At 37.3% G+C, this 14,965-nt stretch overlaps 2 protein-coding genes across 4 annotated transcripts in view; one reads left to right on the top strand and one right to left on the bottom strand.

Moving 5' to 3' along the window:
• Nucleotides 1-1,209: 1,209 nt before the first annotated feature.
• On the bottom strand, nucleotides 1,210-12,730 carry LOC143029916 (translocon-associated protein subunit gamma). Its single transcript, XM_076193118.1, has 4 exons — nucleotides 12,504-12,730; nucleotides 8,851-8,978; nucleotides 4,043-4,134; nucleotides 1,210-1,708 (listed from the first exon to the last, which is right to left on the bottom strand). Exons 1-4 carry the CDS (start codon nucleotides 12,679-12,681, stop codon nucleotides 1,510-1,512), a joined length of 597 nt encoding a protein of 198 aa, XP_076049233.1. The 5' UTR covers nucleotides 12,682-12,730; the 3' UTR covers nucleotides 1,210-1,509.
• A 459-nt stretch (nucleotides 12,731-13,189) lies between these two features.
• The window catches only part of LOC143029918 (uncharacterized), a 41,859-nt gene continuing 40,083 nt past the window's right edge, over nucleotides 13,190-14,965 (top strand). For 2 of the 3 annotated variants that reach the window (XM_076193122.1, XM_076193121.1), the window contains exon 1: nucleotides 13,190-13,267. In XM_076193122.1, the coding sequence (XP_076049237.1) occupies nucleotides 13,208-13,267 (60 nt within the window). In that variant the 5' untranslated portion in view covers nucleotides 13,190-13,207. Of the gene's footprint in view, nucleotides 13,268-13,351; nucleotides 13,464-14,965 lie in introns of those variants that run through there. The other variant, XM_076193123.1, reaches the window with a different exon arrangement.

Here is a 14,965-nt window from a genome sequence, read left to right as displayed (position 1 = left end):
GGAAAACTGTTAAGAGCAGTAGTTTTTTCACGAGTAAGAGCCTGTGTTAAAATTAGAAATGGAGAGTGGCTCAAGGTAAAGGTGGAACTTCGCCAGGGATGTGTTTTGCCTTAGCTGTTCAACTTTTACATGGATGGGGTGGTGTGGGAGGTAAATGCAAGGGATGAGAGAGGATTAAAGAAATTGGAGATGAGCCAGTTGTTTGCTGACGACACTGCACTTGTAGCAGGATCAGAGGAGGGATTAAGGAAGTTAGTGACAGAGTTGGGAAGGTGTGTGAAAGAAGGAAGTTGAAGATAAATGTGAGTAAAAGGTGACGAGATGTACAATGTGCAGCAAATTGGAAGTGATTATTAGGGAAGTGGCTAGCTTTAGATACTTGGGTGCAAATGAGGTGGGAGAGGGAGTGGAGGTAGGATGTAGACAGAGAAGCAAGTAAATGCCTTGAGGGATTAAAAAGTAATGAGAAACATTTCGGAATGGATGCTAAGAAGAGATTGTATTAAGTGATTGTGCCAACAGCACTGTATGGGGCAGGAACATGGAACTTAAGTGAGGATGAGTTTAACATGTTTGAAATGAAATACCTGAGAAGTATGGTAGGGGTTACCAGGCTGGATAGAGTGGGAAACGAGGTGAGGAGGAGAGCTGGGGTGGAAAGGGAATTGGGATGGTTTGGATACATGGAGAGAATAAGTGAAGAAAAATTAGAGTTTAGGAGTGAACATGAGGGGATAACCAAGGATGAGATGGATGGGATAAAATGGGCATTGGGAAAGGTGAATGTCTGTTGGGGAAGAAGATAGAATATATGGAAGAGTGGAGAATAGTTGTGTATGGATGATGCTGTGATGCATGGAGTGACTGTGTGTGTGAGGAAGTATGTGTTACTATTTTGACAGAGCACTAAGGGATTTCTCCCCATCTCTTTCTGCATGAAGGGGTGGGTGCCAATTAAATGAAGTGGCCTTCCTGCGGATGTGCTGTGTTTTGCTACATTGCTTCTGACCCAGGGCAGTAGGCAAAAAGCAGGGATGACCAGTCATCCAGAAGCAGCCAAGAAAAGAGGGAGGGAAGGGTGGTGAATGGGAATGGAGTATGCGGGGATGAAATGGGTGGGAGCGGACTTATGCCTTAGGATACCTCCCTTGTAAGGGGGGAAAAGATGTCAGTATATGTACAATAATCTCAATGTTAAGAAAACTAACATGAATTTGTAGATTTTAATTTCTTTAGAAAACCACAATAGACTTCTCTCAATACACACTTCAAAAGCAAATAAACATCTAAATAAACACTTGCACAAGCCTTACAGATGCTCAGCAAGAACATACGACAAAACCAACAGTATGTTTGCTGGGCAAGGCAGATGTGACATTTGCAAAACTTGCACACAGATACATCCATAAACAAAACTACATTTCCACTTATAAACATTAAACCTTCACTTTTAACCCATTCTTGGATTTCTCAAGACTCCTCTTCAGAGTTGGAATGAAACTTTAATTCTTATTGTGATCCTGTTGAGAACAGGGCAATGATGCCAGCAGCTCCAAGAGTGCTTAGGGTGTAGTTATAAGCTGGTGCAAAGGAGCGGAAGATCAGGAAAGAACCCAGGATAACCAACATCAAGAAGAGGGCATTGTTGTAGAAAAGAGAAAAAGTCGTGGCCTCGGAGTCGGCCACCTCATTCTTTTTCCAAAGTACTCTGAAAAAAAAAAAAGACCATATAAACACAGAAAGCTCAGAGTAAAGTTAATTACAACTGGAATTCAAATAAAATTATACAAGTCCAAGTTAGCAGGCACTCCCACAGGTGAACAAGATTAATTATAAAAAATCAAAAGGAATTGGTAAACTCATACGATGGGTAGCCAAGTAAAAATCTGTACCCACTCTACACCTATCCAAACTATATTCACTGATCCTCCCACTTCAGCACTTTGTGGATCAAGTAAACTTTTACTATCCAATTTAGAAATAACCCATCCAATGAGCAACTACCTGCAAAGCAAGATGGTTAGCATGATAAAGTATTATTTCTGAAAGCAGGCAGTGACTGAGGCAAGGATGGCCTTTCATCCACATGGGACTAAAATGAGGCAGACAACAAATGGGTATACGATGGGTGTATGGTTGCATGCCTTGGATGGCCATTTCCCTTACATGGAAGAAAAAGCCTTTCTGTATATGTATGTATACAACTCTCTACCATCCATTTGTATTTCAGCACATTTTTTTTATCATAGTCAACACTTTCACTGTGTAATTAAATTTCATGGTCATTCCCATTATTTCCCCAAAAAACAAATTTTATATTTTCTTCTGCAACATATTTTCACTGATTCCTATAGGTTAGGTTTTCATATTTATCACTAAAATTATTTTATTCTTGCTCTGTAAATACAATTTTAGATATATTTGGGTTAGGTTATATATGAATCAATGGCACTTGGTCCCACAGGGACTGGAAGTACTGACAGTGGCATGAAACCCATCGTTTCCCTCAACAATGAGATCATCATCACAATTTGTGTATAATATCAAGCAGATACATCTATGACAAGTGTCACAATAAAGCATTGGGCAGTCGGCAGGCAGTGGAAAGTTGGCTACAAAGGTGATCTAAAATCTCTTCATATATTGACAGCACCAACACCTTCATCTGATACTTCTGAGACAGATGCCTCTATATAATAAAGGTTGGTTTCTCTCTTATCTTTATCGTCTCTCCACCTTCTCTGGTTTCCATTCAGTAACACACTTCTTCCATCACTCCTCATTTGTTTGTGCTAACTTACCTGCCCAATTCCACTTCCTCTCTTTAACTGCCTCCACAATATATTTCACTCTAGTCTGCTCTCTCATCCAATTTGCTCTCTTTAGGTTTCTCAGCATTATTCCCATCATTGATCTCTCCACTCTCCTCTGTGCGCTCCATAGCTTTGTCTCCATTGCCTTCAAAGTCTCACATCCATAGATTATTGCTGGCAGTAGGTATTGTAAGCTTTCAGTTTCAAATATAAAGATAGATTGTCTCTCATGATCTTGTTATATTTACCATACATTTTCCAACCAATTGTAACAAGTTTTTTTTTTCCATTATCATGATCTTTGGTCACCTTCACCATCTGGCCTAAACAATTATACTCTTCAACTTCAAGACTCATCATCGCTTGTAATCTCTACTTTGAACTTTTGTGTTGAACATTATTTTGGTTTTACTCGTTCATTTTTAAACCTACTTTCAGACTTTCCTTGTTCAAATAATTCTGCATTTCTTGCACATCTTCTGCTCCTTCTGAAATAACAAGTCATCTGCATATCTAAGGTTATCAAAATGATGATGATTTGGTTTAATATCATTGGAAGGCTAGAAGTGCCCCTTACAGTGAACCTTATAGCATGGAATTTAATGAACCATGCCCTTAGTTCAACTCACCCTGAGCATGATTCAACTTGTCATCATCTTAACCTTAGCCGCAAGTAATGACACCCTAACCCACTCAGCCACCAATCATCCAAAATATTCAAAATCAAAATATTTGCCATTAATCTTCAAACTTTTTTCTTCCCAACTCAACCTTCAGAAAATCTCTTCAAAGCAAGTTATAAGTCAATTGGTTTAAATCAGTCTTGCTATACTCCTTTCTCGATCTTTATGTAGTCACATTACAGCACTACCTTTCCCATAAATCTTTCCTACAACTTTCACAATCTGCTCAGTTTGTGCCCTGTTTGAGAGTCAAAGGCCTTCTTGTAATCTACAAAAGCTTTTGTAGACAGATACTATATCTATATATCAAAGGCTTCTTTCCCTTCATAAGGGAGATAGCCAGCCAAGGTATGCACCCACTCCCATATGTTTCCCTTTCACCTTGGCTCCTCATGGATCACGGGTCATAAGCAATTCAGCAAGACACATCAGATATACAAAAAGAATAAATCATATTTATATAAAATACTATGGTTATGATGTGCAAATTCATTATACAATGCCTCTAAAAAGACATTATATGAAGTAACAATTCTTCATCCATACCTTTCATCTTTCTCTTTCTTGCTCATTTTCTTGTCATCTGCAAGATGTTTCAAGACTTCACGAGTTACAGCTTCCTCTACCTTCTGTGCAACCTAAAGGAAAGAAAAAAAAAAGCTTATTAAAGTTATGAATTAAGCATTAATGCCCTGTAATATATTTAAGGGTCAAACTTTTCCATAAATTGGCTGGAAAAAAATTAATAACATGTAGATAAATTAAATGTTTATTCTATTTTCAACCCTGTCCTTATTATGCAGTCCTACAATGTCAGCACCCTGTGAAATGCATTTCAAATTTTGTGCCATTTTAAAACTTGATGATATCAATCTTTGAATGACTATCAGGGAACACAGTTAAATAAATTAAGATATTTTTTTCATGATGCTCTGTAATAAAATGCAAAAAAATAAACTATCTTTTTTTTATAAACTAGGCTGGAAACGTTTAATAATATAAATTCAATGCCTATTTTCTCTTCAACCCTGCCCTTATTATTCAGTCCCACAAAAGTCAGCACCACTTGAAACTAGTTTCAAATTTTATGCCATATAAAACTTGGGTGATGACATCAGTACTTGATTGATCTTTGGGGTGTGTAAGATTTTTTCTTTATACTTTGTAATACAATGTGAATAAATCAACTACAATTTTTTTCTACAAATAATATTGTCTGGTTTGATAATTAATACATATGATCAATGCAACTGAACGGTACAAAGTTTTACCATCAAGACTGGAGGAAGTGGATAGTTTTAGATACTTGGGTGCAAGTGTAGCAGGAAAAGGTGGAGTGAAGGTGGAGGTAGAATGTAGATTGAGAGAAGCGAGTAAATGCCTTGGTGGTTTAAAGAGTGTAATGAGAAATAGACATTTAGGAATGGATGCGAAGAGGAGACTGTATGAAGGAGTGATTGTGCCAACAGCACTGTATGGGGCAGAAACGTGGAACATAAGAGAAGAAGAGAGAAGGAGTTTGAATGTGTTTGAGATGAGGTGTCTGAGAAGTATGGTGGGGGTTACTAGGCTAGATAGAGTGAGAAATGAGGAGGTGAGGAGGAGAACAGGGGTGAAAAAGGATTTGGGAGAGAGGGTTGATGAAAGAATATTAGGATGGTTTGGACACATGGAAAGAATGAGTGAAGAATGACTAGTAAAAGAGGTATGGAAGGCAGATGTGGAGGGAGTGAACATGAGGGGACGTCCTAGGATGAGGTGGATGGATGGGGTGAAGGGGGCTTTGGGGAAGAGGGGAATGTCTGTTGAGGAGGAAGGGAGAGGACGGAAGACAGAGGTGAGTGGAGAATGGTTGTATATGGATGATGTTGTGACTGCATGAGGAGGACTGGGCGGGGGGGTGGGGGGGTAGTATGTGAGAGTAAATTTTGACGCAGCCCGAAGGGATTTCTCCCCGTCCTCCCTTTATATGCAAAGGGGGACGGAGAGGGGGGGTCGCCGATTAAATGAAGCGGCCTTGCTGTGGATGTACTGTGTCTTGCGACACTGCTTCTGACCCAGGGCGGTGGGCAGGGTTCAGGGATGACCCGTCATCCAGATGGTGCTCAGATGAGAGGAAGGGTGGGAGGGGTGTGGAGTGTATTTAGGGATGAAATGGGTGGGAGTGTTTTTATGCCTTTCCCTTTGTGGCTACCTCCCTTGGAAGGGGGAAAAAGCCTTGGTATATGTATGTATGTATCAGTTCCTTAGTTGAAAATTGTAGGACTTTAATTTTTGAGGGTGAGAAATTCAAGTTTTGAGATAGACTTTTAAGGGATTCATAAACTTTTAACTCCAATAAGAGTTCATTATGAAAAATGCCCCTATTCTTTAGATTCCATATAATAAAGGATATTTCTTCAAATCAATCTTGATTCAATTTTTCATACCAAACTCTCCTTTGCAAAGAGGGTTAGGATGCCTTCTTATGAACAACTTTTTAGAGCTAAGAATAAATGTCATCCCTTACTACACTTGCTCTGCCTTGTACAGCTCAAACTGCCTCCACTCCTGATCTGCACCCCAATGGCAATACTCTAACCTCTGCACCCAACAAGCATCCCAACATCTTGATGTACAAACATAAAATCTGTTTCCAGGCTATCTACTTCTCCCTAAAGGTGGGCATCATCTCTCTGAGAGGGTTTCATAGCTGCCATCACTACTCATTGAGACCAGTTTTTATCAAAACTCCCCAGTGGCAGTCATATGGTTTTTTTTTCTTAAACATTTTCCCTGTTCTTTGTGTGTTCCTCAGAGATGTGTCACAGACAATTTTATGTGACAAGGCTTTAATGCTCACTGATATCCTGTCTACAGTAGGTGAGGGGTAAGCATGTTTGGGTATGGAAAGTTGCCAGGGAAAATAAATAAACAAATAAATAAAAAATGTGAGTATATACATGTATGTATGTATGTATATATAAATATATATATATATATATATATATATATATATATATATATATATATATATATATTTATATATATAAGAGGGAGGGAAGAGGGTGGAGGGGTTGAGTGTGATAGGGATGGAATGGATGGGAGTGGTTTTATGCCTTTGTTTTGTGGCTACATCCCTTATAAGAGAAAAAACCTTTGGTACATGTTTGTGCTCAGATGAGAGGGAGGGTGGGAGGGGTGTGGAGTGTATTTAGGGATGAAATGGGTGGGAGTGTTTTTATGCCTTTCCCTTTTTGGCTACCTCCCTTGTAAGGGGGAAAAAGCCTTGGTATATGTATGTATGTATGTATGTACATGTGTGTGTGTGTGTGTGTGTGTGTGTGTGTGTGTATATATATATATATATATATGCAAGGTAACCACTTTAGAAAATAAACAAACTGAGCAGAGCACTTTCGTATATTACATCTTCAGAGTAAATTACACATAATTTACATTGAAGATGTAATATACGTAAGTGCTCTGCTCCATTTGTTTATTTTCTAAAGTGGTTACCTTGCATTTATAAAACACACATTCCCAGTGTTTTTATTGCATATCTATCTATATCTATCTATATATATATATATATATATAAATATGTAAGGCAACTAAAATGGGATGGAGGATGGGACTAGGCATCCTGCTCTCTGTAGCCCCAAAGGATAAATTCATACAAGAAGTCAAGGCATAAGAAGGTCTGGGAGGAGTTTTCCAACCAAAACCCTAAGTTATAGGTCTTCTAATGTGCATAGGTACAGATGAGAGTAAAGGGGAAGAGGTAGGGAGTATATTTGTGAAAAGGAAGATGGATGTGTTGGCAATGAGTGAAACTATGTTGAGAGGGAGAGGCAAGTCTAAGCTTGGGAGTGAGGAGAGGATGAGGGAGGGAAGGAGTGGCTATACTAATAAGTGAAGAGATAGTCAAGTATGTGGTGGCAAGGAAGGAGGTTGCTTCAAGGTTAATGTGGACGAATGTGAAACTGGGGAGATGTGGGTCTTTGCATGCATATGGGCCTGTTAGTGAGTGTAGAGAAAAGGGAGTCTTTTTGGATAGATTTAAATGAGTGCATGGAGAGTTTGGGGAGAAATATAAATGTAGTGGTATTGGGAGATCTCAATGTTAAAGTAGGGAAGGAACCCATAGACAGAGTGGATGGGAGGTGTAGAGTGCCGGGTAAAAATTGTAGTGGAGAGTTGATGGTGGAGATGTGTTTGTAGAGTTGATGATAGCAAAGTGTTTAAGAAAAAAGTTAAGCATAAGTACACATGGGAGAGGATGGTTGATAAGGCTTTAATGGACAATGTAGTGATATCCAGGAGAAAAGTAGGAAGAGTTTTGGATGACCATATTCTTAGGGGAGTGAGTTGGGGAATATTAGGTAACTTTTTTGGTAGAAGGTATGTTGTGAGTGGAGGTTAGATAAAGAGGAAATAGACAGAAGGTAAGGAGGTGCTTGAGTAAATTGTTTAAATGTGAAAGAAAAGGAGGAGTACAAAGAGAAGTCGAGAGCAGTGTAGGTGGTGAAGGATTGAGTAGAAGTAGGAATGGGGGTTTCAAGGAGGGAGTAACAAGATGTGCTAAGATAGTGTGTGAAACAAGGAGGATGGGAGGGAATAGAAGGGCAGTGAGTGGTAGGATGATGAAGTGAAGAAGTACACATACAGGGACTGCTTACAAAGTAGAGCATGTGTGCATGTGTGTGTACACATACATACACACCAGTATATATTCTTTACAGTACTATCTAGGGACTGTCAGAAGCCTTGCTTATACTTAACCACCATTACCATTCTGTGAGAAGACCAATATTTGTAGGGCTTTAACATCTTTAAGCCAATATTTGTAGGGCAAGGTTTGCAAGTGTTGATTTAGTAGGGTACATGAGTGTATTCTGATTCCAAGATCAATCTTTCCATAAGTCAAAGTTTCTTGCTTGAAGAGATCTATAGGTGAGTCTGAGAACAGTTTCCGGCCAACAGGGGCCTGCAGGTTTTCACTCAGTGACTCTTGAGGCAATAATTAACAAGAAAACTGGGCTAAGATTACTCCTGATAACCTTACAAACCTTGCCACATCCCTTGCATAACATCTGGCAGAGGTGAATGGATGCTGAGGGCACCCTACAAAGTTTCAGAAGCAAGCAGATTTAACAAAATATTTTAGAAAAATGGGCAATATGTTTTGGGTTGTGGCTGCATTTTTAATGGATACTTTAAATGTACACAATATGTACTACACATTCTTCTATATACAGTATCTATTTGGTAAAGACTGATAACCAAATCTCCTACATATGCAATAAACCTGATGACAAAATGGGTTTATGTGAATATATAATTTTTTCCTTTCAAATATATGTTGTCCCTACCTTGTGTTTGAGGACAAACTTGGTGTTCTTATATGCACGGGCCACCAGGTAAGTAGCAACAGCTGTAACCACAGCAAACAGAACAGCAGATGACACTGGGTCCATCATGTGTATACGCCAGTACAGCCCTGTAATGAATACGTACCTTTATGATATCTTTAGCAAACAAAAATCATTTACAAATATACTTTCTCACCAACAGCTAAGATCTGGAAAATCAAATCACTTGAATGATAAACCAATACTTCATGAACTATTGATAAACATAGTAATGGGACAAGGATAAGACTCAAGTGGATATTTTCCTTTAAGATATATTAAGAACCAAAAACTCAATTGCATATGAATTATGAGAAGCCTATTATTGCCTTGCACAATCCCAAAAACCTAGATATAACAGAATGCTGGTTTAATACAAAATTGATGGATATAAGGAAAATGAATTAACTACAGTGGGGGTATGGAAGATTGCTAATGTATATTACAGAAAACTGAATTTAGTAAAATCATTGTAGATAAACAGTTGTGCACGTAACAAGGGGAGAATTAGAGCGAGACCATTATATAGAAGCTAAATAGGGATGAGATGGAGAATAATCAGCTATGAAGACAAAACTATATTGAGAAACTAGTCTCCCCAATATGAATTGAAAAAATTACACAATAACGTCAGGAAGACAGCATGGATTTCAATTTCTTTCAAACTGAGGGATGGCTACCTGACAACATATTGCAGAAATTATGAGATCAATACATGAAAAGTGTTCAGACCTCATATTTAGTAAGAAAAATTTTGAAGGAACATAAAAATTGACAGATCAGGTAAAGCAATCAAGCCCGTACAACTTTCACACACAATGTTTAAGCTGAGACCTATAACACGAATATATTTATGTATGAGAGAGCAGGCTTTGACCAATTAAGAGATAGTCTGGAAAGAACTTTTGAGGAAAACAGATACTGAGGAAACATGGAAACAATTTAGAGCTTAAATAAGAGATGTGATAATGGAATGTGTTCTAGTAGAAGAATTAAGTATAAATTAATGATGAGGACTAACAAGGAAATGTGTATCAATTGGGCAGTACACTCTAAAAATTAAAAAATGATTTTGTGGACAAGGCTACAGCAATTAGCTTATGGGAATGCCAATAAAAACTATGAAAGGTAGAGAGATAATATTGGAAAACCAATCATCAAGTAGGCATTGTGACAAGGATGGCAATAAAAATGCAGAGGTAAACTGAAAGTTGTGGAGATACCTACAAGTATTTAGGAAATATGTACAGGAAAAATTTACAAGAGCACATATACCAGACTTGTACAAAAAAAATCGTAACAGCATAAAGACGAAAATAGACAAGGAAACAGCAAAGGTTCATGCTAAAGATTTCAGAGAAAAAAAAATATATATATATATATTGTAAACAGTCACTCCCAAATCTATAAATGAAACAGTGAATGGGATAAATACATGGATGACTTTATTATTCTAGTTGTGCACACCTACGATATAGCACTAGAAAATTAAATACTAATTTTGTAAATTATAATACATGAACGTAATATGTGATTTTCTTGGAGGAAATAAATAAAAAAAACCTTGTTACAAGCAAATCTACTAACAAACAAAGCTGCTAGGATACAGTCCAGATGCCATGTTGTCATCTGTCCAGTCCAATCACTATCAGACGATGGCTTTTGTGTTGCGGACCTGGTGTTCTCCAACTCCAGGTGCTGATAATAAATGCTGTTAGAAAGATGATAGGGCTTCCTTGTACTTTTTGAAAGAACACGGGGTTCTGCTGTCGCCTGTTAATTGCCCAAGGTACAATAATAATCAGGCCATCAGCATCTGTGACGACCCAGATGATCTTTAGAATTTGAGGCATCAAATTACTACACATAGGTTAGGTTACATAGGCTAGGTTAGAATATACGAATTTATCATCCTTTCATTTCTTCAACCTTGGCATCTATCATAACAAGCACGGCATATCATTCAATTGCCACAACTTCGTTTGTTAATAAATCAGTTTTAGCAACTTTTTTGTTATTAATTTCTGCCAAGAAAATCGCATATTACATTGATGTAATATAATTTACAAAATTAATAATTTTCTATTGCTATACTGCATAGGTGAGCACGTCTAAAAATGTACCAATGCCTCTGTAGTATATGTTCTGTCACAGTTCAAAACATTCTGTTTCTAAATGATATTAATGGGTATTTTTTTAGTTTTGACCATGGGCGCAATATAGCAATAGAAAATTAATCATTAATTTTGTAAATCAAAATATATCAACGTAATATGCAATTTTATGGATGGAAATGAAAATAAAAAACACTATGCTACAAGCAAATATGCTAATGAACGAAGTCGGTAGAATAGGATCAGGACGCCATCTTGTCGTCTGTCAATTGACGGCTTCGGTACCTCCGACAGTACCTCACCAGGTACATTTTCTTGAAGGAATGTTATGGAGCGGAGATACATGCATTCCTTCAAGCTGCAAGAACTTTGTATACCCCGCAAGCTGAGAGTGGTTGAAAAGCCCGCCAACGTCTCTCACGACGACGACAACGAGGACGAGCCAGATGACATTTAATTGGCAGGTAATGATTTATTAAACAAAGGTTAGGTTAGGTTAGTTTAGGTTAGACGAATTCATCATCCTTTCATTTCTTCGACATCAGCATCTATCATAAACATGGCATACCATTCGTCCGACACAACTTCGTTACTTACAAAATCTGTTTTAGCACCTTTTTTGTTTTTTATTTCTGCTCACAAAATTGCATATTACGTTGATACATTATAATTTACAAAATTAATAATTAATTTTCTGTTGCTATATTGCGCCCATGGTCGAAACTAAAAATTTACCTATTAAAGTGACACAGGATGGACTAGGTGCAAGCCCCAAGACACGGGCACTTGAAAGAGTAACCTTTGGCAGTAGCTGTACTCTGTACCTCTTTCGTACTTGCTTCAATGCTAATATTTACCTTAAGATCATCAAAAATATTGGGAGGCATGAGAGTTGAAAGTTTAACCAAATTTATGTAACATAAATAATGTATGGGAGCCAAAATAGACCCCTGAGGTTATCTGGTATAGTGAACTTAAAACATGTGCCACCACAACATTCATGGCATGACCAAATAACATTTTTCATGGATGATGGGACTATCAGTGATCCCCAAGTTTGGCTATTTATCCAGAATTATAGCAAGGTTTGCAAAATCAATAGCATTAATACAGTAAAATATGTTCAGCGGTCTTTCACTACCCTATGACGAAATATACATCGACAGCATACGTCTGTACTAGAACTATCGCGACAAAACCAGAAAGTTCCGCGATTGCAAATAATAATCTTAAATGTAGTCATAAAACAACAATTGTTCTCTTAGTACTGTAACTATGCTTGACTATACCTTTTTGCCCAATTAACTTGGTAGGCACAAATTACATGGCTTCATGCCTAATTATCTAATCGATATTTTAATTTATGGCTAATATAAATATTCTACGTGTAAAAGGATATCCAATGCCTGACAATGATTTACACAATTATTTACTTTGCAAGTACAAACTTATAGTCTACAAGAAAAGTTGACAAGTCAACCAGGGACAGAGGTTACTTACAAATTGGAATAGCAGAAACGATGAAAGCATTGAAATAGAATATAACCGAGCTCTTCTTTGAGACATTTCTACTGAAGTCCTGGAGTAGTAACTCCTCCTCTCTTGTAAGTTTTCCCTTGTTCACCATTTTGAGAGAATAATATCTTCCTTCCCTACCGTCCCCGCTTACTTTCACCATGCACCAGTTTTAGAGTGACGTCCACCGGTACACAGCTGGATTTCCAGTACTAATTTTATTTTGTAATATATAAATAAAATTATTAATCTAGCATAGTGATAACAAAATAACATTAATGAATGAAAATAAATATTATTCTTTGTATTTTACTCAATATGAAACATATATAGACTACAATACATTATTTTACAATACTTTATGGTTTTAGTAAAAAATTAAGGCTCCCCGCTGGAACGTATAGTATACCAGGGCTGCCAACATTAACCGGGTGACGTGGGACGCGTTGCTAGAATCATTTTAGATTGTTGTCAGCCCTGTGTAAACATTTGACAAACTTATGAAAAGTTGTCATACAAAATATATCCGACTGAGATAACAATAGTTAAATTAAAAATACATAGATCTTTATATTTAAAATTATAAAATTATCTTTGCACTTATTGAAAAATCTATTTGTTAAAAATAAAGAATTTTAACATCATGAATTTCATTATACCAGCGGAGGAAACTCCTAACAATAGAAACAATGGGAACCATACATTTATTGGATGATGTATTTGATTGTGTTCGATATTTCATAAGAAAGGTTTGTCATTGTGGTCAGATTTATTTATTTATTACTATCAAATGCTGTAGGTGTATCCAACATGTTAAATGTATTCCTCCTCTAAAACAAGAACATTAACTTCTCTTCCCCCCGTCTAAGACTCTGTTCTGGAAGTGTCAGCTGTAAATAAGGATGGCAAAGGAGAAGGGGGAAGGAATGTGAAATTATTGAAATGGTACCTGTGATTTTTTTTAAATGTCTGTTTATCCCAAAGAAAACAATAACAAGAGTTATGCAATCTGAAATATGTAATGGTGTCTGCAACAAATTGGAAGACAAATATGTTGCATATCTTGTATTTATCCATATCCAGTGTCACTGTCACTGACACTGGGAAATTCACTACCAGAACACCAGTTGACATAATGTAGAACTGACTCATAAATTTATTTTATAACCCTCATTATGGCTAACAAACGTAACCAGATTGACTTGCTGTGTTTGTGTGGGCCAGTTTTAGTTTAGGCTAAACCCAAAGGCATATCTATATTCCATATGACATATGGATTATCATTATGATTATGGAATATCTTACTATTTAATTTTAGTTTTATGCAGTCAATACATTATGAACTTAAATGACGCCCCCTTATAAACCAATTATGAAGCCTTCTTTTATGATTGGAGATTAATCTCTCTTCAAGAATCTTGATCACTTTTAACTTTTACTACCCAAAACTAAACTCTTTTGTGTTACACTCTTTAAAATCATAAAAATGTCCCAAAACATAAGTTTTAATTATTGGCAACAAGGTAGAGATAGACCTAAACCAGAGGTTTAAAGCTGTCTTCCATCAGATTAAATTTACCATTGATGAAGTTCTAGGCTCAGCTCTGCTATTAAATCAGCACTTCACAGGGCTGTCAAACTTTTTAACTTGTAATGAAGTTAGCACTGAAAATGCACATATTTTCGATATAAGATAGCAAATAAGTGCATCATCAATAGTTTATTAAAATCGTCCAAGTTGGCACAATTCCTAACACTCACTGGTAAATAATTGTAGATTCGTGGTACACTCTTTTCAAAAGCTCTTAAGCTAAATTCCAAGTTAACTCTAGGCTCATGAAGTCTAAGCATTTCTTCATTAAGTTTCAATATCGTATTTGTGTCCAATTGGAAGTCATGCAATAAATTCCTTAGATAACCTGGTTTCCTAAATTGTACAGCTTGATGAATCAGGATGTATATTTTATAGACTGTGTCTGGGATATTGGGTGCTTGTTATTGTGGCAAAGTAGCATGCAGTTGATACTTTAGGGTCTATATGGGGCGCCCCTATGGACCAGAGCCACACATCATTTTGTCTATGATAGAGGAAAACTCTTCATGGAGAAATGATGACACTTTTATACTATGAATGTCCCTCCGTTATGCTGTCCCCCAACCCCTTGCTACTGTCCTGTACCATTTCTCTGAGTATTCATTTTCTGCTGTGGGGGAATTCCCTATGGTGGGGGAAAAGAATACTGCCACCAAGTATTTCCACTTGAATCGTAAGAGGCGAGAAGAAAGGGACGGGGAGTGGGGCTAGGCATCCTTCTCCTTGTAGCCCCACAGGGGACATTCCTAAGCGAAAAAGTAAAGGCATAAGAGGGTCTGGGAGTTTTCCGACCAGCATCCTAAGGTTTGGGTCTTTTAATGTGTGTGGATGTGGTACAGATGAGAGTAAAAGG

Source organism: Oratosquilla oratoria, chromosome 11 (genome assembly GCF_046742065.1).
Source record: "Oratosquilla oratoria isolate Oo_2021 chromosome 11, ASM4674206v1, whole genome shotgun sequence".
Classification (NCBI taxonomy): Eukaryota; Metazoa; Arthropoda; class Malacostraca; order Stomatopoda; family Squillidae; genus Oratosquilla; species Oratosquilla oratoria.
Note: the sequence above shows the minus strand (reverse complement) of the source record. Positions and strands in the feature narration are given on the sequence as shown.